Source organism: Camellia sinensis, chromosome 12, assembly GCF_055761805.1.
Source record: "Camellia sinensis isolate YWXY chromosome 12, ASM5576180v1, whole genome shotgun sequence".
NCBI lineage: Eukaryota > Viridiplantae > Streptophyta > Magnoliopsida > Ericales > Theaceae > Camellia > Camellia sinensis.
The window spans coordinates 114,959,642-114,987,135 of NC_138972.1; the positions used below are offsets into that span (position 1 = coordinate 114,959,642).

The following is a 27,494-nucleotide window of genomic DNA, read 5'->3' on the forward strand; positions in this document are numbered from 1 at the left end:
CTTTTCAAAGCGTAACAGTGGCGTCGACGTTCACTCCTCCAACAATGGGGAAGCAAACGTCGACTACAGTGCTCCTGCAAGTCCTTCTCCTATTGCAACTGAGTCTTGCTCGTTCGAGTTCCAATTTTCACCGAGCGATATCAGTCCGGCCGACGACCTGTTCTTGAACGGTCACATCCGGCCGATGTCACCACTACCACTACGAACAGCACAAGAAAAAGAAGAAGAAGTGGATATTCAAGAAGAAGAAGAAGTGGATATTCAACGCATTCTGGAGTTGGCTCCGTCGATCGAGACAACCCCTTCATCGTCTGGAAGGAAGAAGAAGTGGATATTCAAGGTCTTCACTTGCTCATCATCGAAGGAAAAGAAAATGCAAAAGCAAAAGCAAAAGCGAAGAAAGCCTAGGGTTCAACGACTGCTCGGATGTCTAGGGATTAGTGTCTCTGTTGTCGAGCAATTTTAGTGCCATTGCAAAGCAAAATAGATTTGAATAGTTTTCTATGTTTATCAATTGTATTTTGAATGGTTCTTGGATGGAAAATAGTTTTAAATCTTTAGTACACACTTTATTTGATGGAAAAAAATTGAAAGAAAAAATGTATTGTTAATTCTGATAGCATCATATTGGATTGGAAGTCTGTTACAATTTTGCAGTTTTCATGGAATTATATTTAATATATTTCTTTATTATTTTTTCCCCCTTCACAGAGCATTAGGCAATTTTGCTGTTGTTCTTCAAACTACTCTGGTTTAAACTGTCTCTGATTGTAACAGTTCTATTAGCATTGGCATACACAATTTTGTGCATTCTGGCATTTGTTAGAAATACCCAGTTGGAAGATAAGCTAGTTGATGGACTGTTTTGGTTGATTCAAGCAATAACTCATGTAACAATTACAATATTGATTGTCCATGAGAGGAGATTCCAAGCTGTTTCTCATCCTTTGCCGCTTCGAATTTATTGTGTTGCAAATTTCATCATCATTTCTCTGTTCAGTGTTTCCGGGGTCATTCCTGTAATCTCTATAGAAGAACTTGATTTTGTTTTGAGACTGGATGATATGATTTCATTCATTTCTTTTCTGTTATCGATTGTACTCCTTATGGTTGGCATAAAAGGATCAACCGGGATTACTATGAGGAGCGAATCCGATTCAGTTATGGATGTAGAACCTGAATTATATGAACCCCTATTGAATGGATGCAATGTGAGTGGCTTTGCTAAGTCTTCTATCATTTCCAAAGCTTTTTGGCTATGGATGAATCCCTTACTGAGTGAAGGCTATAAATCTCCTCTCAAGTCTGATGATATCCCGGCCCTTTCGCCAGAACATAGAGCTGAAAGAATGTCTGCACTCTTCAAATTGAACTGGCCGAAGCCTCATGAAAAATCGAAGCACCCTGTTCGAACCACGCTGCTTCGGTGCTTCTGGAGGGAAATCGCTTTCACTGCCTTCCTTGCAATTGTGCGTGTTTGTGTCATGTATGTTGGGCCTGTTCTTATTCAGGGTTTTGTTGATTTCACCTCGGGGAAGGGGAGCTCCCCCTATGAAGGATACTACCTTGTTTTCACTCTCCTCATTGCTAAATTTGTGGAAGTTTTGACCTCTCACCAATTCAACTTCAATTCTCAAAAGCTTGGAATGCTCATTCCATCTGCCCTCATTACTTCTTTGTACAAGAAGGGCATGAGGATGCCATGTTCGGCTAGACAGGCTCATGGGGTTGGACAAATTGTAACTTACATGGCTGTCGATGCTCAGCAGCTCTCTGATATGATGCTGCAGCTACATGCTGTATGGCTTATGCCACTGCAAGTTTCTGTTGCCCTAATACTTCTGTCTCGCTGCCTTGGTACCTCAACAATTACAGCTCTAGTGGGGCTTGTAGTGGTTATGTTGTTCGTTTTGATGGGCACTCGAAGGAACAACTGGTTCCAACACAATGTGATGAAAAACCGGGACTCTAGAATGAAGGCGCCAAATGAGATGCTTAATTACATGCGCGTAATTAAGTTCCAGGCATGGGAAGAGTACTTCAACAAACGAATTCAATCTTTTCGCGAATCAGAATTTGGGTGGCTAACCAAGTTCATGTACTCAATATCTAGCAATATCATGTACTCAATCTTATAGAACTATTAATGTTGGTGTCACGTAGAATGGTGTGGAGGTAATACAATGGAGAATTTGGATCATCTATAGTGCACTTCCTATAGTTTATTAGTTTGTAGTGCTTTTAAAATAAAAGAGCAAAGTTAAAAACGAGACATTGGTTTTGTTTTTATTTATTTATGTGGCATATTGTTATTAAAAACACCACAGATTACATTATAGAAAGTGCATAATAGAGATACACTAGAGAGAATTTAAATTCTTACAAATATAGCCAATCAAAATAAAGTTTAATGTCCTAGCATAAAGAAACTAACATTCTTAAATGTTTCAATAGCTCAATCTAACAAAATCAAAGATCAATCTAACAAAATCAAAGATCGAAATTGACATGTGAATGTTTTTGTCTTCTATTGTTTTCCTTTCGTTGTATCATGAATTTGATTTCCATGCCCAACAAAAAAACAAATATGCCAATGTCCCCTTCTGCCTCTAATGGTGCATTGAGAATACTATCACCTCGAGTCAAGACTCGAAACTTTTCTTTGGACGTGAACTACATTTTCCTGTTGAGGGAAGATAAGTTTGTTTTCTGTATTGAATCTAATAAAATGAACGAAACCTAAATTGAACATTGTTTCTATTTTGTTGAAGTAAGAAAGGTTAAAAGAAAGACTGATTGGGACCTAAATATTGAAAATAAAGCATGCTAGTCAATTTCATATATACTGAAGCGGCTAATTTGTGTCTTTCCTTTCCCAATATTATCAGCTGTAGATGACATAGCAACAAGACACTAAGAATGGCCCAAAAAAATGTGTAGATACAAAGCCTGCAATTTGTAGAATTTCCATTTCCAAAAACAAGTCTAAAAATCACCTCACTGTACAAACAAACAATTGCTATGACTCATGCATAAGGGAGAGCACTTAACAACAAAAATTATGCATCCAACGAGAATTTGACAAACTTCAAAATATAGATTAAAAAAAAAGTAGACAACAACATTAATATAGCGATAACGCAATCAACAGCAGCTGATAACGCAGTCACCTTCAACGCTACTTCACCCACCAAACCAAACGTCAATAAAAAAAAATTGAAGATAATAAGAGCAGAATATAAACCAATATGCAATAGCCAATATCAAACCACATCTTTCTTTATTGAAGTTCAAAGCTAATTTGTAAAGACAGATAATTGAAATAACAACATCAACAATAAGTAAAGCAATAAATCCATTAAAATGAGGAAACTCAACTATAACAATATATATCTGGTAACACACATCGAGAACAATCCAAAGCTACTCATCAGAACAATGGAAAGAAAGAGATACCCATAAATCAGGAAGAGCCAATTCAAGTTTACAAAGGCCACCAGTCTGTCCAAGCCCCAGAGACATGCCCATTCTCAGACATAAGCTCGAACAACCGGTTCGCCGTCTTCATGGAACCCAGAATCCCTCCTCAAACAGAAGGCAGAATGCAGATCCCAAGTCTGTTTGCACGAGCAAAATGCACAATTCAGATCAATCTTGCTACGATTCACATCGTTTATCGTCCTCCAAACCCTGGATTTCTTGAAATTCTTGAAAATCCCCCTGAAAAGCATGTAATCTCTCTCCTCTTCAATGTGATCACAACCAGGCCTATCACAAATGTATAAACAATCCCCTCCGAATCGACTATCGAGTAATTTATTGCCCTGTTCGCGACTCAAATTCCAAACCCCAGAAGCCAAATGAGACCTAAGTGATCTGCAAATTTTCCTTCTCTTACATACAGAAAAATCACAAGCTGTCTTAACAACACCATTTTCAGGTTCTTCATCCATTTCAGATCGATCTTGAGATTCAGAAGCATTATAAACAGTATCAAAATAGAGATCATCAAATAAAGACCAAGAACACTCAGACCCAGAAACAACCGCCTCTGAATTACCTTCAATTGCGCTCGAAGAAGGCATTGTTCGGGACTGACCCAATTGAAATAACCTGTTTTCGTGGTAATTCTCATCGGGTGCGATCTCTCGCTCGATCCCAAAATCCGAATTCTCCAACAAGACTCCGGCGTGGAGGAAGCAGACGGCGAGCTTGTGGAGAGAGGCCCATCCGCCGAGAGGGGCGGTGGCGGAGTCGGAGGGGAGATCAAAGACCACAGAGGGGATTGTTTGGGAGCATTTTATTTTCCAACAAACGGTGCGAATCAGAGAAGAGAATTTTGTGCAAACGCAAGCCAGTCTAGCCCAGTTTCGAGGATCGTCTCCGAGCTTGAAGAAAATGTTGAGAACAACGTCCTCGGCGAGCTTTGAAAACCTGTATCGGTCATTTTCGCTACAAACAGAGAAATGGGTATTGATTTATAAGGAAGAAATTAAGAACAAATCTTCTATTGTTCTGTTTTTCTAATGGATTTGTGAGATGGGTATCAACTGTTCTTGGATTTCTTTCGAAATTTTCAGATGGGTATACCTAAATCGAAGAGAAAACGATAAAAAAAAAATTAAAAAAAGAAAAAGAAAGAAAGAAAGATGAATTGCTCTGTGTTGTAAATTCGTGATTAGGTAAAGATGGGTAGGGAATTGCTACAATTTTTTCAAAGGTTTTCCAAATTTCTCAGAAGATTGCATCAAAACGGCGAGAGAGAGAATTGAGAATGGGTTACACAAACTCGCAAAATAAATGTACTGGCTATTTTTAATATCAACCGCGATTGAGAGCCCGAATCGAGATCTCCCGAATGTCCCGAAACGACGAGACCACGTAGTTTCGTTATTTTTTTTTTTTTTTTTGCAATCAGAAGTTCAGAAGAAGACGAAAGAAAGAAGGAGAGAAGAAGAAAGAAGAAGAAAGAGAGGAGAGGCAAAGGCAGAGGCGGAGGCGGGGGGACGGAGGCAGATGCAGGGGCAAAATGCAGGGGGAAGAGGCAGAGGGCGGGCAGAGGCGGCGAAGCAGAGGCGGAGGCGGCGATGGAGGCGGGCCTGCGACGATAGGACAGAGGCGATGGCCGGCAGAGGGCGACGGCGGAGGCGGGGCTCGACGATCGGGCAGAGGCGACGGCCGACGGAGGCGGCGAAGCAGAGGCAGGGGGCGGCCAGTTGCGAGCCTCCTCTCTCTCTCTCTCTCTCTCTTGGGGCATTCGAGGCACAAATTTTTCGAGGCACAAATCTTTTCTCTTTTAATATAAAAATTATTTGACCAATTATCTCAAAAAAATCAATTCACTTTTGACCAAGAATAAAGATTTATAGCTCGAAACTTTTTTTCTCGAATCTCTCGAATGCCCAAAACGGTGTCATTTTGAGCATTTTTTTTTTCCTTTTTTTTCTTCCATTTTCCAGTCGTTTTTCCATTTTCCATTTTCATCACAGAGAGGAAGAGGGAGAGAAAGAGAGAAGAAGAGGGGAAGAAAGAAAGAGAAGAGAGGTTCGCCGATCGCTGTCGCAGCCCAGCCCCGCCGTCGCAGCTGCTCCGATCGTTGCAGCAACAGCTCGTCGCAGCCCCAGCCCCGCCTTCGACCGCCGTCGCCTCCGGTCCCACCTCCGCCTCCAGCCCGATTTTGTTGGCCCCCTCCCCTCCATATCTTCTTCTTCTTCTTCTCCTTCTTCCTCTGATTTTCTTCTTCTGAAAAAAAAAAATTCGGGGGATTCGGAGGGCTCAAATTCGAGCTCCCAATCACAATTGTTTAAGAAATATACTTGTCTTTTGAAATTATAATTTTAATTAAAAATAATAATTTTTTTTTAAATTTATAATTAAATACATAATTCAAAATTACTCAAAACTCAATTCAAATATTATTTTAAAAATTCATAATCAAACACATAATTCAAAACTCTTTTCAAAATTTAAAATTAAATTATTTTCAAAACTCTAATTAAAAAAAATAATTTTTTTTTTATTTTATTTTTTAGAATTATTTTTAGAATCATGAGTTGAATGTGAAATCAAGTTTTGAGTTTTGAGTTTTGAAAAAAAAAAAATTTTGATAGTTTTGAAAAAAGTTTTGAGTTATATTTTGAGTTTTGAGTTACATTTTAAAAAAAATTGGATTTATTTTTTAAAATATTTAACAAATTTCTTAATTTTATTTTTTAGGTAAATATATATAGTTTAAATATTTATTTATTTATTTTAATGTACACTATATTTCATACATTTGTGTGCAATTTTTTTTAAAAAAATATTTTAAATATTAAAAAAAATTAAAAATTATTTTTTATTTTAAATATATAATTTTTATTTTATAAATATTTTTAAAATATTTTAATTTTTTTACTATGTGTTTGGTTACGATTTGAGTATGGAGTTTTGAAAATAGTGTACAGTTTCAAGTTATGTGTTTGGTTATGAGTTTTAAAATAGTTTTTGAATTGAGTTTTGAGTTATGTGTTTGGTTACGATTTGAGTGTAAAGTTGTGTTTTGAGTTTAAAATATTAAAATTACAAAAAATAAAATATTTACAACATAAAATAAATATTTAAAATAAAAAATAAAAAATATTTAAATAAAAATTAAGGAAAATTGGCCTAAGGTCCCCCCTCTACTTTTGATAGGAGGAGAGGTCTAAAATAATATGTTTTGATGGCTAAGGTCCCTCAAATTTATTTTATGTTGTAAAGTACCAAAATTACCCGTCCTTTATAACATAAATTTGTTTGAATATTATATTGTTGACTTAACTGATAGATTTTGGAAACTGAATTTGCAGTGGAGATTTCGTCGGAGATTTCAGTGGAGTTGACGAGAAAGATTGCTACGATCGTGTAGATTTCGTTGGAGATTTCGTCGGAGATTTCAGTGGTGTTACAGTGTGTTGATCGCGTAGATTTTCAGTGGAGTTGAATCAGGTTTGTTTTCGATGGAGATACCACATGCATTTTGATTTTTGTTTTGAATTTTTGTTTAGAGAGAGGCCAGCTTGATAGAGTTGATTTTTATTTTTGGAATTAATTTTTTATTATTTGTTTTTTAATCAATTTCAAAGAGTGTTGACAGTGTGTTGATCGCATAGGTTTTTGAGTGGAGTTGAATCAGGTTGGTTTTCGATTTAGATTCCACATGGATTTTGATTTTTGTTTTGAATTTTTGTTTAGAGAGAGGCCAGCTTGATAGAGTTGATTTTTATATTTGTAATTAATTAATTTTTCATTCTTTGTTTTTTGATCAATTTCAAATAGTGTTGACAGTGTAGGTGATTTTGATGTTTAGAGTTCATTTTTCGTGCTCTGTTTTTTATCAACATGTTGATCAATGATAAGTTTTGTTATATGTTTTTTCAAACCAGAGAAATTTCATTTTCTGCACTTTTGTTTGTATAGTCTAGAGGAAATTATAAGTGCATATGGACATATTATTAGAAGTTTCTAATGCAGATAGAATATGAGAAAGTGAATGTAAGTTCATAAATTTCTCTGGACTTGTATTTGTAGTTCAGAGAAAATTGTAAGTTTGTTACTCACTTTCAGTTTGTAGTTCAGAGAAAATTATATGTTTGTAGAAGATGAATAGAAGTTTTTGTTTGTCTAAGCAAAAGTTATTTTTTGTGTTTTTTCTTTCAGTTTAGATGGACAATGCAGTGTTTTTTGTTATCTTGAAGGTGTATATAAGTTTGTAAATTTCTCTGGATTTTTCTATGAGTGCAATATTATAGAATGACGCATAGAAAATTGTTAGGTTGTAGTGAGGTGAAAATCATGGAGAAGCCTATAATTTCATAACAGATATTATGTGTGATTTTTTTTCTATGATTGTGTTTAATAGTTAGCAGTAAATTTCTCTGTGATTCATTAAGTTTCTGTGATTTTGTTTTTTATCATCTTGAAGGTGAATATCAGTTTGTAGATGTCTTTGGACTTTTATTTTAAGTTCAGAGAAAATTATAATTTTTAAAAATTTCTCTGGACTTTTATGTTGTTCTTGTGAAGTGTTTCTATGTTAAACAAATTATTTTTGTTGTTTTTTGTTTCAGTTTCAATGGACAGTGCAGTGTTGTTGCTGTGCAAATATGGAAATGATACTATTGTCATTAATGTTTCATGCGAATTGAATTTTGAGGAATTGGTTGGCATTTTGTGTAAAACATGGGAGATTTTGAAACCTGAGACTATGTGTATTTCATATTCTATTTTGGGCCATCCGAATTGTATGGTTCGAAATAATATTGATTTTTTTGAATATGTTGAGTGTTGTTTGTGCACGCGGTGTTGATATAATTGATATTTCAGCTACTAGATGTAGTACTTCTGATGAAGAGGATGAAGTGGGGTCTAATTGGGTAGATGTTATGGATGATGAGTGTGATAGGCTGGTGGATATTGAAAGGAATTCACTCTCTAAGTTTTGTTCTCACCAAGAAAAGGTGTTATTGTCGGCTAGTTGGCGGAATAATATTACGAGTGTTGGACAAAAGTTTGAGGGTGGTGTGGTTGAGTTTTGTACTTTTTTATGCAAGTATGCTATTGAGGTTGGTTTTCAGTTTATGTATGTTAAAAATGACAAGCTGAGGGTTACGGCAGAATGTGCATATAAGGAATCAAGGGGATGTATGTGGCGTGTACATGCTTCTGTTGAAAAAACAAATGTGTTCTTCTACATAAGGACTTTGAACAATGAACATACGTGTGGTGTGGCGGTTCGTACGAGTGAACATTTGAGGATGACTTCCAGGTTAGTTTCTGGGCAGATACTTGAAGAGGTAAATGCAAAACCTTTAACTCGTCCAGTGGATGTTGTGAAAGAAATGAAAGACAAGTATGGGGTCTCAATCAGTTATAACTGTGGTTGGTTGGGTGTTGAAAAAGCAAAATGTAGTACATATGGGGATTCTTGTTTGTCATTTGATCAATTACGGTGGTATTTTGATGAGGCATTGAAGAACAATCCAGATAGTCGTTTTGAGTTAGATTTTGAAGATAACAAGCGTTTCAAAAAAGTGTTTGTGGCTTTTCATGCATGCATTACTGGTTTCAAATATTGTGGGTCATTGCTTTTTCTTGATGAAATATTTTTGAAAGGACGATACAAAGGAGTTATGCTTGCTGCAACAGGGAAAGATGGGAATGAAGGTAATTGTAAATATATCTAATTTTATCTAAGTATGTGAATTTTCTACACATGTAGGAATTGAGTGAATGTGAATTTTCTCTGGTTTTGGCCACTGTGAGAATTTTCACTGGATTTTGGTCAGTGTATGAATTTTCTCTGGATGTTGTCATTGTGTGAATTGTATCTGTAGGTGGTCACTAAGTGAATTTTCTCTGGATATTATGATTGTGTGAATTTTCTCTGTAGTTGGTCACTAAGTCAATTTTCTCTGGATGTTGCCAATGTGTGAATTTTCTCTGGAGTTGGGCACTAATTGAATTTTCTCTGGATGTTGGCAGTATCAAACTTCTCTGGTTGTTTATTGTTCTATTTTTCTCTGCATGTGTATATCTAATATGCTTGTTCCTATTTGTTTTGTAGGTTTTTTTCCTGTAGCTTTTGTTGTTGTTGATGCTGAGAATAAAGACAATTGGTGTTGGTTTCTTGAACATTTATGTGGAGTATTGGGATCAGAAAGGGTGATAAGTTTCATATCAGATAGACATGGTGGTATTGTGGAGGGAATTGCTAGGTTTTTTCCTAACTGCTTTCATGGATTTTGTCTGGAACATCTGAAGAGAAATTTGAGGGATAAGTTGTCATGTGGAAACACAAATTTGGTTAGGGAGACGATTGTGTCGAAGTTTTCAGAATGTGCATATGCTCCAACAAAGGCATCATTTCATTTCAAGTTAAATGAATTAAAAAGTGAGAGAGGAGACATTGTGAGTGTTTTCTTGAGAAGTTTACCATATGAAAATTGGAGTGATGCATATTTTGCGGGGAAGCGTTATGGTGAGATGTATTCAAATGTTGCTGAGTCATTCAATTCATGGATACAAGAAGCTCGGCACTTGCCAATAACAAATTTGGTGGACATGATACGGTTGCAAATCATGAATATGAGGTCTGATAGGAGGCTACTCTCTAGTAAATTGAATAAAATTCTGTGTCATCGTATGGATAGTGTGTTGGAGAAGTATTTTGTAGATGGGAGGACATGGAATGTGAGTTTATCATCTGATAATGTCTTTGAAGTGCATTGTTTTCCTTCGGTTATGGTTGATCTTGGGTTGAGAACTTTTTCATGTCGAAAATGGGAAATAAATGGGTATCCATGTCAACATGCTGTTGCTGCAATTTTTAGGAGTGGAAAGAATTTGAATTCATTTGTTGAACCATTTTTTCATGCTGATATGTATCGTCAAGCATACTCGTTTTCGATTGGCCCAGTTCCAACTGTTGAAAAACCTGTGTATAGCATTGAAGATGCTATGATTTTACCTCCATTGAGCAAGAGACCTTCTGGGAGGCCGAAGAAAAACAGAATTGCTTCTAGTGGAGAGTTTAAAAGGGTGATTAAGTGTAGTCGTTGTGAGAGTATTGGTCACCATAATAAGAGGACATGCAAGGAACCTTTGTTAAATAGTTGAGGATTATACATTTTATTGATTGAATAATACATTTGATGATTACTTTGTGTATTTTGTTTTGTGAAATGTATTTTTTAGACAGTGTATATAATAATATCAATCAAATTCATCCAGAGAAATTTTCCAATATCAGTTAAAGTGTGCATTATGTTTGTTGATATATACTATAGGCAGTGGGTTTGTAATACCTGTCAAATTCATCCAGAGAAATTTTCTTATGGCAGAGAAAATTCTGTGTATTGTGTTTTGAAGCTTCATATTCATCCACATAAATTTGACAATGGCAGACTAAAGTAATGTGTGGATTGTGTTTTTTGAATTTGATAATTGTTTTGTACTAATACGGTGCATTAGAGATTGAATGATCATATAAGCACCTTCTTTGGCGAAATATGAGTTAAATTTCTCTGTGAATTTCTGGTAGCTTCATACCAGTCATTTCAAGAAATGTGCACACCAGACAGAGCATACAAAAAATTATTGTATAACCAAGAAACAAAATTAAGCTCTTTTGAAATTTCTCTGAGTTGAGAATTTCTCTGGACCAGGGAAGAATTTCTCTAGACTCACTTCAACTTAGAAATTTGTGTCAAAGCCAGAGAAATTTTCCTCACCAACACGGAGAAATTCCTCCTCTCCAAATCACTCAACCCAGAGAAATTCATAACTCAGAAATTCCATTTTCTGTCACCATTTGAATCCGTCAATTTCATCCAGAGAAATTTTCCAGTGGCAGATAAAATTACTGTGCGCTTTGTGCTTTGTTGAGTTTGATGATTGTTTTGTATCAACACAAAGTATTACAGATTACATGATCATATAGGCATCCCCTTGGGACGATACAAGTTAAATTTCTCTGTGAATTTCAGGTAGTTCATACCAGAGAAATTTCTGCAGACAATTTTCTCTGGCAGACAATTTTCTCTATGAATGACAATAAAATATATATATATATATATATATATATTTAACCATCGATAGGTATGAAATTCACATTAGTCGAAATAAAAAAAAATGAAATTTAGATTAGTCAAGAAAGGATATATACATATAAGTCAAGAAAGGATATATACATATATGTCAAGGATCATCATCCCTTCAATGTATCAACAAAAAACTGAATGGTTAATACTGTATGGATATATACACATATGTGAGACAATTTTCTCTGTGTGGATATGTACATTGTCTTCCTTTCACTAGTTTCACTATTACATTTGTGGTTCTTCTGGAGGTATTTCAATTGGTTCAGTCCATGACCGGCCAACTTCGGTTACAAATCTCTCTATGAGTTCTGCCCTCATCAATCTTATCTCTTGTGTGGACAATTTGGAGCTGATAGGTTCATGCCTGCTATATTGTTTCATTATATAGCAGACAAAGAGGCCACAATCCAGACTGCATACAAATTATAGGTATGGTTAGTTTTAAGAAACATGCAAATCAGATTATCTTATTTATAGATGTATGAAACTTACGAATCACTTTCTTGTTGTGGAGCACTGTTGACATACTCAAAGTCGTAACTTGTGTTTTGTGAGTTTATTAATTTGAAAGGGGGTTGTGATTGAGCGACTCTTTCAAGGCAAGCTTTCAAAAAATTCTCCACGTAATCTTGCTGTAAAAAAATAATTTTTAAATAACAGAGAAATTTACGGACAAATCAATGGGATTCTATGAAAATTATCATCAGAGAAATTTGCACTCATTACCAATTCTTTTGCATCTTTGACATATTTGTCTTCTGCATCATCTCTCCTTGGCCTTAGTGAGTTGTAGAACCTCCATAAATTGTCTTGTTTGTCCAGGACAAGCAAGGTCCAGTGATTTCCATGTGTGGACTTCTCATTACCTCCAGTATTTATTGGGAAATGGAGGAACCTGTAGTTCCTCCATGCTGTTTCGATATGCTTGTCAAATAAGGACACTCGAAAAGTTTGATTTTCTGTCATCTTGATGAAATTCTATGTTCAGAGAAAATCAAAAAATGGTTTTGTTATGACTAGTGACACAACTGGCTTCAAGAAGTATATTAAGAAGAGAAAGTAGTTAGTAAATTCCAGAGAACATCAAATAAAATAGTAGTAACATACTAAGCTCATGGATGTGAAAAAAAATGAGGTTGGTTGTTGTCTTTCTCTCATTTGGTCAGCCAAAAGGATCTCTCCATAGCCATCAATGGCCCGAAAAATATGATTTATAATTGTAATATTGGTTTATAAAGGCTGATGGAACATTGCAGAGAAATTTTGATGAAAGGGAAAGACTTACATTGTTGGCAATTTTTTTTTTGCTTTATTAGGTTTCCAATGTCTTCAAAGGTAATGAGATTTAACTCAATTGTCCAAATTAAAGCGCTACAAGATGACAAAAAAGGGATTGAATTGTTGTTAATGCAATATAAGTTTGTAATTTGTTGTTTGTTATGTTCTATTTTGTTTGTTGTACTTACTCAAGCCCAAAACACATTTGATATGTGCTGCAAGATGTCTTTTACATGATCTTTTATCAATCTTGAAATCGGAAGAGTTTGTGGAATGACCCAAGATTTTCTGATGTTTATAGGTTGAGGCAAGATGTACGCATCAGCATCAAGCACGTCTTTGTCCTTCGTGCTTTGCTCAACTTGCTTTGCAGCTTGTTTTGAAGCTCTAGTCACTTTCGCAACTTTGGGATATTGGAATTCTGGATCATGCTGATTTTCCTTCCTTTCTTTTGCCTTTAAATTTTTTATCATTGACGTCAGATCTTTTTTTACTGTAGACAGTGAAAATATTAGGAAAAGTGAAATTTCTCTAAAGTAACAGATGATATTTCAATATGTAAATTTATTTGATTCAATATTTTGCAGTTACCATAGACTTTTGTCTTTTGTTTCGGTTGTTCTTTGTGTGCCATTTGTTCTTGTTGGCATGTTGGTTGTTGTTCCACTTGCATTCCAACTATACACAGTGAAAATCAAACAAGCCCCAAAAATGGAATAAGAAAATATACAGAGAAAATGAAATGAGCAGTAGAAATATAACTAATGTGTTCAGAGAAATATAAATTCCAGAGAAAATTACCAATGACAGAGAAAATTATAATAAATAGAAATTTCTCTGAGTTATGTTGACACAAGGACATAACTTTTTGTGGCTCAAGATTTTCACTGACCTTGTGGTTGAAGTTGTATTGGTGTTCGGTATGGTTGTGTTGCTAGTTGGACGGATAGTTCTTGAACTTGTTCATGCAATTTAGCATTTTCAGTTTCAAGCTCTGAATTTGAACACCTCAACTGTTGAATTGTTTTTGTATCGTCTGCTCTTTCAACCTCCAACATCCTTAGTTTCATTTGGATTGTGCTTTCTTTTTCTTGAAGTTCTGAGTTAAGTGATGTCAGGATTCTTATTGAAATATCCTTTTCAGCAAGTAATTCAATCCAATTTCTGTCTTTTTCTTTTTCAGATTGAGAAAGTGCCTTCAGTCTTTGACGTAGATCAGCAATTTGGGCATCCTTTGATTCCTCAAATTCTTTAGGCTGATGCATTGTTGAGCCACAAATGCTATCACGTTGTTGGTCCATCAGCTCATTATTTTCTTCTTCATCACTTTCATCCTTGTTTTCTTCTTGCTGTTCATCTTCTTCTTCACTATCTTCTTCTTTCTGTTCATTTTGTTCTTTGTCTTCTGCTTTTGTTTCTTCACTTTCTTCTCTGGTTTCTTCTTCTCCGCTGCTTGCTTGATGTTCTTGTCCATTGCTGGCTTCGTATTCTTCTATGTTGCCTTCTGCTTGTTCATTCCTTCCATCTTCAGATGGATCTTGTAATGTCTCCTTGAATTTGACAATTGCCTTTTTTTTATTATTTCTTCGTCTTTTTGCCAAGACAGAACTCCTCTGATGGGTTTTTGACTAGCTGCTTGTTATCTATCTGTAACAGGAGACTCTTTTATTAGAGAAATGTTACAAAATTCACTGAGAGAAAAAATTCAAATAAGGAAAATAAAATTTATCTAAATGATACTAATGGGAAACAAACTTCAGAGAAAATTGTATGGGCCAAAGAAAATTAGAGACATGGAGTTGATTTTATGAGGCAGAGAAAATTATGAAACAAGCAACATAATTTAGATATCAAAGAAAATCAGTCAAGGCATATAAGTTAATGTTTTACTACAATTGTGTCAGAGAAATTTGGATTCCAGAGAAAATTCATTAGAAGGGTAGAAATAAACAGTGTTTATCAAATATGCAAGGCACATAAGTTATGGGCAGAGAAAATTACACACAAGGAGATAAAATTTGATGGGCCAGAGAAAAATATGAAACAACCAACATAATTTAGATATCAGAGAAAATCAATCAAGTCATATAAGTTAATGTGTTACAATTGTGGTCAGAGAAATTTGGATGGCAGAGAAAATTGATTATAATGGTAGAAATAGACCAATGGTAACCAAAGAAGAAAACATAAATTGATAGTTCAGAGAAAATTGATCTTAATCAATCAATGCACAAGGAGGGAAACAAAGCAGTGGTCAGAGAAATTTTGGAATTTCATTGAGATTTCAGTAGCAATAGGAATCTAACCTGCCGAGGTACAAGAGAGTGGACTGGTGTCTTTTGCAGCTGTTTCGTCAAGGTTTGCAGGTTCCACTTGGCACATCTTGGGAAGTCAGTTGTGTTACTGTCTTCCGAGTCAATGATAGTTGCATGTTCACATAGCCAATACTGTGATGAAAATGAAAGTAAATAAAATTTTCTAAACGCACAAATTTGTAAGTAAAATAACTGCAAATTTGAATGGATATTATACTTACCAGCAATGCAATGACACACCCGGTAACTTTTTCTGGAGTTTTGTGCAATGCCATGATAGAATCAATCAATGTTGATGTGATTGCTTTCGGCCAATCATACTGTTTCATTGATTCAAGAGGTTCCACATACTTTATAAAAACCCAACCTATTGAATTCCCACTTGTTGCAAAAAATAGGGTGAGACACAAGTACAATGTAACAATGATTGCTACATCTTTGAAGTCTGTTGGTTGCTTGCCTTTCATTGCTTTGACCAAGGCATTTTTAAGAACGGGACCAGTGAGCCTTGTGTCCTTTTGGAATCTTCTCCTAAGGAATGCAGATTTTGACTTTTTAGAGTATCTTAATGACATGGCTCCTTTACCTCCTTCCAAACCAAAAATCAAGGTCATGTCATTTATTGTAAAGGTCAGGTTCTTCTTACCAACTGTGAATGTTTTTGTTTTTTCATTGTAACATTGGATTATGGCAACTACATCATCATCGGATTTCCTAGATTTCTTTGGATCCATCCTTCCAGTGGTTAGAGCTTGGATCAAATACCAGAATGGGGTCTTTTGAAGCTTTAGAAGTTGTTTTGAATTGAATTTAAGTGTTTGAAAAAAGGAGACGACAGATGAGAGGTTGGATCAGAATTGAATGCTATAGTGAGCTATCTTTCTGTGGAGTTTAACAGGTTTTTCCCCCTTGAGCTTGAGTCTTTTGAAGTTGGGGTACTCATCTGGATGCTAGTTGTTTCATCAGCTTGGACTTGTATGTTTTGGTGAGGAGTTTGTGGTGTTTTGCTTGTGGTTTTTGATCTTCGATGATAAGAAGACTGAGAGAGTTGTTCTTTCTTGCTTGGTGTTTCTAGTGTTTTGCTGCTGGTTTTTGATCTTAGTCCATAAGAAGACTGAGAGAGTTTTTGTTTTTTGCTTGGTGTTTCCGGTGTTTCGCTGCTTTTACGTTTTGCCATTTTCTAGACAATGATTAAAACATAAAGATGTCAACATTAAATCCTAGAGAAAATTGGACATGTCAGAGAAAATTACAGATAAGGGAGAAAATTGGAGATGCCAGAGAAAATTACAGATAAGGGAAAATTACAGAAAATTGGACATGCCAGAGAAAATTTGACATGCCAGAGAAAATTGGACATTAAAAATTAAATGTCAGAGAAAATCAACACAGCATCATAAACATGGGAGAGAAATTTTCAATAATTGTTAAAATTACATATAGAAGTAAACATGCTAGAGAAAATGAATGATAGAAAAAAGTAAACATGGCAAGCGAAAGAAAATTTCCATTCCACAATTAGCAAGATAAAATAAACAAAGTAATGTAAACATGCCACTGAGAATTACACCATATTGAAACCAAGAATTGAACAAAATAAACATACCAGAGAAAAATACACATTCCGGAGAAAATTACACATTCTTGAGGAAATTTCCATTCCAGAGAAAATTTCAATTCATTATATTAAAATGCAAGAGAAATTTACATACACAACCAGAGAAAATTAACCATGATAGAGGCACTCAAGGGAGGAAAGTGGTGTGATGTGGTCAGAGAAAATTATAAATACCAGAGAAACTTAGACAGGAGCAAGAGAGTAATAGACATTGCAGAGAAAAATACATATTCCAGAGAAATTTACAAAGCAGAGAAATTCATAGACAAAATCACAGAAACATGTTCAAGAATAAGATCAAAATTCAGAGAAATAACTTTTTCTCAAAATACACATGGCAGAGAAAATTCAAAGAAGAAACATTCATTCCAATCCATAATATTAAAATTCCAGAGAAAATTAAAAATGATAGAGACACACAAGGGAGGGAAGTGATGTGATGTGGTCAGAGAAAATTATAAATACCAGAGAAACTTAGACAGAGGCAAGAGAGTAATAGACATTCCAGAGAAAGATAGACATTCGAATTAAAAATACATATTACAGAGAAATTTACAGAGCAGGGAAATTTATAGACAAAATTACAGAAACATGTTCAAGAATAAGATAAAAACACAGGAAATTGTTTTTGTGAAAATAAACATGTCAGAGAAAATTGAAAGAAGAAACATACATCAAGCAAAAATCAGAGAAATTCAAATGCCAGAGAAATTTACAGATAAAATCACACGAACATGTTCAAGAATAAGTTCAAAACACACAGAAATAACTTTTTCCAAATTCAGGTAGTTTTTTATTACGAAATTGAAACCCTAATTTATGGAAGGTTATTATAAAATGCTATTAACTGTGTTTCTAGAGAAAATCTAGTTGTATTGTAGAAAAACTGACTAGAGTTAGGATGAAACTTGAATGACGAGCTGATATGGCCCGAGATGAAGATGCGACGTGACGAAGATGGACTGAGATGATGATGAGCAGTGAAAACGAAGCTTTAACCTAGGTCAGAGAAATTTGTGAGGAAGGAATGGGAATGATTTTTGGAGAAGATAACGAAGCTCTAATGTCGATGGTGCAGATGATGTTGAAACCCTAATTCTGTTGTTCTCCTGTTCGTGAAGATGCTGGATGTTTGGAATGGAACTCAGACGTCGGAATGAGTTTCGTTTCTGTGTTGATTTTGGCAAGGGTATTTTGGTCCACAAAATAATTAAAAACGCGCGCCAAGTTGTTCAGGGACCTGATGCATCACTATTTTTTTGGGTGTCCTTTATGCTCTAAATTGTTATTATTAGGGACCTTAAAAAAAATCTCCCTAAAAATTATATATTTAAAATATTAAGTTTTTAAACATTTTTTAATATTTAAAAAAAATAAATCTAAAAAATTTCAAAATACAACTCAAAATTCAAAAACTCAAAACTCAAAATTCTTCTCAAAACTCAAAACTCTTTTCAAAATTCATAACAAAAAGTGTTTGGTTAGCCTCTCTAAATATATTTCCACCCTATGTTTTGCACATGGCGTTTGTTTAGGGAAAATCGGTCTAGGGTCCCTCTCCCACTTTTCATAATGGAAGAGATCCACAAAATTATTTTTTGATGTCTAAAGTCCCTCCCATCTATCACAGAGAAATTCAGCCCCCTTCATTTTGTCTACTCTCACGCACACACACAGACATGTACATATATACATATAGAGGCGGTAAGTAAGCTTAATTTGAGTAGAGAGAAAGTCGAAGGTGATCGATTGTGTCGGAATAGTCGCTGTTGTCACAGTCCGACACCGGAGGCTAGGGCTTGGAACGGGGCGTCTCTACGGCCTCGCAACCGGATCGACCATGCTTGGTTCCGCCACGGACCGTCTTGTCCTCCGTCGTCTTCCTCAGCCTCTGTGACCCGATGTCAAGGCAGACAATGTCAAGGTCGTTCCCGTTCGAAACACCTTCACCAGAACCCAATCTTAGACCATTGGAGTCTGGCAGTGAGGTTGCTGATTTGTCACGGTCACATAAGCAACAACATAGTCATTATACTCCATCACCAGAACGTGAAACAAAACAATTACTTTTTTTCATAGCTAGCCTCTCTCTTCTCTTTTTTTTCCTTGTCTTTTGTTCATCAATATCAGTTCCAGAGAAATTCAAAATTTCTCTGGAGATAAATTCAGAGCAGAATTTCTCTGTTGATTGGTGTGAAATGGAAAGAGTAAATGGAAATTTGAAACATTAGTACAGCCACTTACAACAGTAGCAACAATGGTGGAGGATCAAACCCACGGCAGAGAAATTTGAATTTTCTCTAGAGTCCATGAAATTGTGATTGAAGAACTATTAATTTGTTTGTGCAGGAAATTGTGATTGAATCAGCAGCAGTAGAACCAAAGATAAATTGATCAAATCAGAGTTTTATAGTTCCAGAGAAAATTCAGAATTTCTTTGAGTTCAACCCAGAGAAAATTCAAATTTCTCTGTTAAGTAGCTTCTCACCTTGCAAATTTGCAATGATTATGTGGGTGATAAAGTTTCTAATAGACAAAGCAGTTCCTCTGAGTTGGGACTTGGTGGACATTCTCGTAATCTCCTAACTATGCAAAACTGTGTGTGTGCGTGTGTGCATGATACATAGAGGGAAGTCGGTACCGTGTCTATTTTTAATGAGGTACAACCCAATCTTGAAGAACTTTGCGACCTTATCAAGGTAAGAGTGGCCATGTGGATGAAGTCAAATCTGGTGGGAAGAGATTATTTAATTAACCAGTTTGTATCAAATTTGGAGAATGGAAAGTCTAGAGAAATTTGGAAAAAAATTTCTCTGGAGAGTGGGATGTCCAGAGAAATTTCGAGAGAATTTCTCTGGCCCACTGTAATGGTGAATTTCTCTGGTTTGAACCAGAATATCTAGCATTGTATACACCTTAGAACCATACAAAGCCTACAAACATAATGACTCTTGTACTTAGCTTTTAGAAATCATATATTTTAATAAGCAGGGCACATTTGGCTGCTATAGATTCTTCTTACCAAAACATGTATGGGAACTCACTGAAAAAGGTAATTTGTTCTTAATGTCGTCACCGTCTCTTTTTATCGGAAATTCTTGTTATGATTTTTAACAAATTGAGATAATTATAAGCAGTAACGAATGAAACTTCAAGGGAATTTGAGCTTGTCTTTTTGACAATCGTACAATGTGCACATAATCCTGCAAAGAAACTTGCTACTTTGTAATTATGGAAGTGGTAACTAATGATTAGGAGATTTGATATGAATCTGTCAGCCATTTCTTTTTTGTTATTATTTTTCTTTGTTAACTTGTAAACTGCATTGAATGATCTTATATATCGAATGAATATGTCATTTGTTGTATATTGAAAACTGGTAGGTTATGAGTATTTTGTTTCAGTTAAGTAATTGGGATCAATTAAGTATTTTGTTTCATTTGAAGTTGAAACCAGAGAAATTCTCTGGTTTTTAACTGAATTTTCTCTGGGTTAAAACCAGAGAAATTCTCTGGTTTTTGAACTAAATTTTCTCTGGGTTGGTCCAGAGAAATTCTTCCCAGAATTTCTCTGGACCAATTTTCTCTAGGACTGAAATTTCTCTGGATTGATGTTGAGGGACCTTAGACATCATGAAAATATTTGATGTCCTTTATACTATAAAATCATAATATCAGGGACCTTAAAAAAAATACCCCGTTTTCAAAATGTAATTCCACGCTCAGTTTTGAAAACTCTGTTAAATGCGGAAAAATTTGGGCTAACCGGTCGTCCCACTGGTTGACCGGTCAATTGACCGGAACAGTGCAATTTTTTTTTTTCTTTTCAAGTGACATATGTTAATTTTTATATATTCGAAAAAAATATTTTTTGAATTTTTAAATTTTTTTTTGTGTGTTTTAATAGAATTTTGAGTTGTATTTTGGTTATGAGTTGTAAGTTTTTGTATCAAATATTATATGTCACATCAAAAATTCTCCACTCAATTCAAAACTCTTTCACCAAATAAATTTTTCACACTCAAATCATAATTTCAAAACTCACATTCAAAATACAACTCATACTCTCAGATTATAGTTAGAAGCCTCTACCAAACGCAATTTCTTTTTGAAACTCAACTCACAATTTCATACTTAAATCACAACTCAACACTCAAATTAATTTCAAAATTAAACCAAATAGAGCCTTAAATTTGCAAAAAAAAATTCTCTCAAAAATAAAAAGGAGAACTGTTTTTAAAATTTTTATTATTTTTGTTGGCAAATTCAATTTTGGAAAAAATATTTTTTAAAAATGTTGGTGGATGGCAACACCCTTTTTCATCATAGAGCAATGTTACATCCCACCCAATTTGGTATCCTTTGAATTGTTTGAATTTGTTTATGTTAGTCATCTAACAAGTTGATTAGCTACCTGTTAATTGTCTAGCCAGTCGTTTAGATGACAGGATAATGACTACAATAAACAAGATAGACAAAGATAATAATCATAGTAGATGAGATTTGTCTAAACAGTCATCCAACTGACATAAATTCAAACTATTCAGACAACAAATTTAATGCATAAATCGGTTCACTTCACCATATTTACTTTTTGAGAGTCCAAAAGGCGGTCAAAGAACAATAAAAACAAAAATAAAAGTAAAAATAAAATGAAATAAAATAAAAACATGTATTAAAATATATAAATATGTAGAGTATGTATTAAGATTTTATTTTATTTCTTTTGTCCGCATTTATTTTTAACAAAGCGTATTGAACAGTTTGCAATTTTTTTTTTTTTTTGGACTATTGTGGGTAGAAAAAGAAAGAGTTAAAAATAGGATTTCTCTCAAATTTAAATTTGAATTTGACTCTTTTTTTTGGATCTATAAGATTCACTACGGGTCTTATTTTGATAATTTAAATAGTTTATTTTGTAATATTTTTCGTGTACATTATTCATGAAAAAAATTAAGTCAATTTGATAATAGTAATCTTTTTATTTTTTCAAAGATAAATCCAATAAAATTAAAAGTTACAACTATCAAAATGACCTAATTTTTTTATGAATAATATATATAAAAGACTTTACAAAATAAACAATTTAAATTATCGAAATCAGACACAATGAATCTCATGCTTCACAATTAAATCTAAATTTAAATTTATGTAACCCAAAGTAATAAATAAATTTAAGTGGAGACGGGCCGCAACTTTTGTTTAATAAGGTATATTGCTTATAATTTTTATTTCGCGAATTTCTATCAATATAAGTTTTTTGTTATAATTTATAAGATAAAAGTTATTTAAATATGCTTACAAAAGAAAATAATTATTTGAATTTTTTTTTTTAAGGTAGGGAATTATTTGAAAGTTGTTAGAGAAATATTTTAACTTTTATGTTTTGATATTAAAAAAATTACACATTAAAATATTAATTTGAGTTTGGTTGATTGATTGGAATAAGAATTGTAGATACATTTAGTGAATAGAGAAAATAGAACATATCAATTTTCAAATACACTTATACACTTGGTGGGGAAAAAAAAAAATTTAAAGTATGTCAATATTTCTTCTTCCTTTTTTCAAGTATTACTTTTATTTCTCTATCTAAAAAAAAATTAAAAAAAAAAACTTATTACTTCTATTCATTAATATAAAATATTTTTTATCTTCCATACGAAAATACCTTACAAAGACCATATATATAAGTTGATTCATTGACTCAAATTGTCAAAATTACTCAATACCTAGCATAATTGGCCTCAATTTATGAGTTCCCTTAGGATTCCAAAAAGTTCATGACCGACCCTTTCAAAAAAAATTATAATAATACTATATTAATTAGTGTACCAATTGATGATGTGACATAATTTAAGAAGTTTTTAATATTTGTAATGTGATTAATGAGTGAGGTCAATAATAATATCATAACCAGTATTGATACACTAATTAGTAAACTAATTGGTATATGTAACACTATCGAAAAAAATAATAGACTATACAGTTGGCCAGTAGTAATGGCCAAATTGGTGAGAGAGGGCAGAGAAGGTTAAAACTTGTGTTTAAAATAAGTGAAAACATATTTTTTCTCATTTTCAAAAAAATTATAATTTTAGAATCAATTTTAATTTTTTGAAATAAATATAGGGGTATTTTTTTTAAGGTCCTTGATATTATGATTTTATAATATAAAGGACATCAAATATTTTCATGATATTTAAGGTCCCTCAACATCAATCCAGAGAAAATTGGTCCAGAGAAAATTGGTTCAGAGAAAATTCAAGTCAGAGAAAATTGGTCCAGAGAAAATTCAAGTCAGAGAAAATTGGTCCAGAGAAATTTTGAATTTTTCTGGCCTCCTTAGCCTTTCATGGACACTGCTAGAGAAATTTCTTTAGCCTTTCATGGACTCCAGAGAAATTTCAAATTTCTCTGCCGTGGGTTTGATCCTCCACCAAATGTTGTTGAAAGCTTTCACTGTGTCACAGATAGAAGGTTCTAAAAACGCTCCCAAAGAAAATTACTTCTAACCCAGAGAAATTATGAACTTCCCAAAGAATTTCTTTGGGTTCAACCCAGAGAAAATTGAAATTTCTCTGCAGAGGAAGAGGTTTTGGAAATTCAATGAAATCAAATCTAATAAAGTTGGTATAGTTGAAAATTTCTCAGAATTCACTCATCAAATTCCACTTGACATTGAAATCTTTCTTCACAACCATAAAAAGCAGCAAGCAACCTTTATCATCATCATCATCATCTTCTATCTACATCATCTGTAGCAGCACCATGAAAGCAAAATAAGCAAGAGCACTTTGATAGCATCAACACAAATGCACAACAAGATAAATGATTAACTGGAGATAGCATGAGGCAATAACAAAACTTTCAGAGAAATTTGAACAACCTAGAGACCTACCAGAGAAATTTGAACAAACCAAAGATCTACCAGAGAAATTTCAACAACCAGAGAAATTTGAAGGAAACTAAATTGCAAGGTATCTCGGAGGAGAATGAGGGGCTGCATATGAAGCTTGAGAAGAGCTTACCAAGCCAGAGAGAATATGAATTGGAAAAGGAACTGAAGAAATCAAAAGACAACATTGAACATTTGAGGGCAAATTTGATGGATAAAGAGACGGAATTGCAAAATATATCAGAGAAAAATGAGATGTTGAAATCAGAAATAAAGGGAAGAGAAATGGGGAAAGTTTGAAAAAACACATTTACAGGCAAAGCCAGCAAGGAAAGAAAAAGCAAACTCACACTTTGTAGGGAGAGATTAGAGAGAGAGAAATAGAAGAGAGTTTCCAGTAAGAAAGAGAGAGAGAGAGAGAGAGAGAGCAGAGTCCTCTTCGCCGGCCTGTCGATTGCTGCGATTCTGTTTCGGTGCTTTCGGAGTAACTCGTTGATTTGGTCTGTGTTCACAGCTCCGTCAAGACCATGGTTCGTGGGTCTAGACGTGTTTGAGCAAGAACAAGGTCTGATAGCTGTGAGCAAGCTCATAAGGATGAAGGAAGAAGCTAGGGTTTGGGGTTGATGTAGGAGAGAGAGAGAGAGCAGAGAGTGAGTGAGAAGAGAGAGACTTCTTAAATTTCTATGTGATATATGAGTTTGGGGTTGAAGGACCTTAGATATCAAAAAATAATTTTGTGGATCTCTTCCATTACGAAAAGTGAGAGAGAGACCCTAGACTAATTTTCCCATAAATATAATATACTAAACAAATTTTTATTTATAGGCACTCGAGTCATAAAATATACCAAACAAATTTTTTCTTTTCAAAAGCAACTCACAATTTCACACTTATAAATCACAACTCAAAACAGATAATCATAATTCTAAGACTAAACTAAACACTATCTATATTACCTTTACATATTTATCTATCTATTCACGTCATATAGATTAAAATAAATAAATAAACGTTATGAAACTTGGTGATTGGAGGCAAGTGGGTTGAGAAAGTGAAGGGAATGAGTTATAATACCAAGAATTCACTTTTTAAAAAATTAAACTTCTTCATTTTTTGTATTTTTTTATTTTTATTGAATATTTTTATATTTTAAGTAATTTTTTTTTAATTTTTAGACACACCTAATATAAATATAATTAAAAAATATAATATTTGTAAAAAAAATTAAAAATTCACTCAATACCAAAATTATAAAAAAAAATAAAAATTAAGTATATTTTTTTGTATTTTGTGTACTTATTAATTTTTAAAAACATTTTTTACAAATATTTTACTATTTAGATATATCTAAATAAGTTATATCTAAAAAAGTAAAAAAATTATTTAAAATTTAAAAAATATTTATTATAAATAAAAAATTATAAAAAATAAAAAATAATAATTTTAAAAAAATTAAAACTAAACACACTAAATAATAGAGACTCTATGCACAACCTATTTCCATATTTTGGGGTGTAATTAATTAAGGGTAGTGGACATTTGATTTGAGAGTTGAAACTTTGGTGGGTTTCCTAAACAAGGAGAGAGAAGAGTCCTTTTCTATAAGAGTTCATTTTTTATAAAAAAAATATTATAGGTTTCAAATTTTTTATTAAATAAATAATTAAATATTTCATCTAAATGTGAGTTCATAAAATTACAAATCACACTATGTGAGATATTTAATTATTTATTTGATTAAAATTTTGATATTCTTAATATTATCCTATTGATAATACTACAAAAATAATGGGTTTGCTCAAAGATGAAACTACACCACATATTTGTGTTAGTGACGGCATCCTATTACCACCCACCGCATATCTATCTAACTTTATGGGTTGGTTTGGAAAGTGAGTTAGTTTTTTAGCTTTTTGACTTTTTTAGTTATTTTAGTCTGGGCTAAAAAGTTTGGTTTGGGAATGACTTTTTGACTTTTTTGACTTTTTTTGTGAGAAAAGAGTGTAATGATTATGAGTTGGATGTAATGTTTTATTTTTTGTGACTAAAATAGTCTATTTTGTTTTTTGTGACTAAAATAACCAAAAAAGCCCATAAACCAACTTGCCAAACAGAGGTATGTCTGTCTAGTACATCATATGCGCGTTGTGACCGCTCATTGGTATTGCCATTTCACTTCATGTGCCTTTTCTTATCTCCTTGGTCCCCTCCTAAGACAATGACAATGTCGGAAGTGGGGACGCTACTGCGCAGCCCGCGCAGCAGGGTCTGCTGTGCGGTGATTTGGGCCTATTTCGAGACTTATTTTGATAATATGAACCGTTCACATTTTAAAATACGTCAAGTAGAACATGCCTGCAAAAAATCAAGTTAATCAATATCATTTACTTATTCATCCACCCACATTTGTATTCATTCTAATCAAGCTAAAATACATTTGTATTTATTTTTGTAGATACAAATGTGAGTGGATGAATGCGTAAACGATATCCGATTAACTTAATTTTTTGCAGGCATGTTCTACTTGACGTATTCTAAAATGTGAACGGTTCGGATAATCAAAATGGACCCCGAAATGGGCTCAAATTGCCGCACAACATATGCTGCTGCGGGGGCTGCGCAGCAGCGTCCCCATATCCGACATTGTCATTGTAATGATATACACTGAACCTTAAAATCAGATATTATAAATTGAAGCTCATAAAGAAAAATTGTAATGACATAAAATTATAAAAATTCACATTATGCCTAGAATTTCAACAAATTGTAATGCTATTATCAAACTGCAGTTCACAAAGAAATTAAACCTGACAAACAGATAATACACACTGAATCTCACAAACAAAATAGAAATTGTAATAACATTATCAAACTGAAACTCACAAAGAAAATAAAAATTGTAATAATATAATAAAATTAAAATATTGATATATTTTATAGAGCACAACAACAATGGTAAGTTTTCAAAATACTCTGTCACACCAACGGTAAGTTATTAAAATTGCTGATGCAGAATGGCTACTTCTCAACTCAAAATTTATATGTATATATGATGTAACTTTTCCATGTTGCATTTTGATGGAAATTTAAATTTATATCAATCTTCAATTTATTCGTAGTGCCACAAAGTAACCTACCTATTTGAACCAGTTCGCAGGCCAACTAAAAATTGAAGCAAGATTGAAGCAGGTACCTCCAACGTTAATGCACATTGAAATGGTGAAATCTCACGGAGATCCTCAGTTTGATGAAACTTTTGCTCCGTTCTCAATTTGATATCAATTTGGTAAAACCATTGGAGAGAGAAAAAGTGATTTTCATCAAATTCAAATCCGATACTCAATCTGATGCAACGTTGGAGATGCTCTTACATCACCATTCTTTTTAACAAAAATTACAAATTAGTCAACAATAAAAGAATATTTATACTTTTATAGCCCCGTTTAATGTAAGTCCTTATGTTAGAAAAGATTTCATTTATAGTGTAATTATTTTTTCATTATCTTACTAGTTCGTAATTTTTCTTTTTTTAACTCATAACATATTTACACAAACTAATAAATTTATATTTTTTTATTAATTAATGTGTTACGTATTAATTTTTTTTTGAAATTCTCAAAAAACCTCTTATAATTTGACCCACAACAATATAAGAGTCAACTTTTTATTTGTTACACCTAATGATATAGAGACAAACTCACTTACTACATCATTGTGAATAAATAATAATTTCAATTCACGTAGGCAATTTCATCGTCAAGC

At 33.6% G+C, this 27,494-nt stretch overlaps 1 protein-coding gene, 1 long non-coding RNA gene and 2 pseudogenes across 3 annotated transcripts in view; 1 reads left to right on the forward strand and 3 right to left on the reverse strand.

Moving 5' to 3' along the window:
- The window catches only part of LOC114286537 (ABC transporter C family member 4-like), a 573,165-nt pseudogene that overhangs the window by 41,752 nt on the left and 503,919 nt on the right, over positions 1-27,494 (forward strand). The gene's annotated exons all lie outside the window — the stretch shown is intronic.
- Positions 3,262-4,478, reverse strand: LOC114260908 (phytochrome A-associated F-box protein pseudogene; annotated as a pseudogene).
- On the reverse strand, positions 11,679-12,596 carry LOC114267403 (uncharacterized). The gene is made up of 3 exons (XR_014345648.1): positions 12,351-12,596; positions 12,117-12,256; positions 11,679-12,036 (listed from the first exon to the last, which is right to left on the reverse strand). It is a non-coding gene; the product is annotated as an uncharacterized LOC114267403 (long non-coding RNA).
- LOC145804061 (uncharacterized) lies at positions 12,830-19,459 on the reverse strand. Its single transcript, XM_082897514.1, has 5 exons — positions 15,439-19,459; positions 15,209-15,349; positions 13,795-14,549; positions 13,494-13,580; positions 12,830-13,395 (listed from the first exon to the last, which is right to left on the reverse strand). The coding sequence occupies exons 3-5, from the start codon at positions 14,201-14,203 to the stop codon at positions 13,091-13,093; spliced, it is 801 nt and encodes a 266-aa protein (XP_082753640.1). The 5' UTR covers positions 14,204-14,549; positions 15,209-15,349; positions 15,439-19,459; the 3' UTR covers positions 12,830-13,090.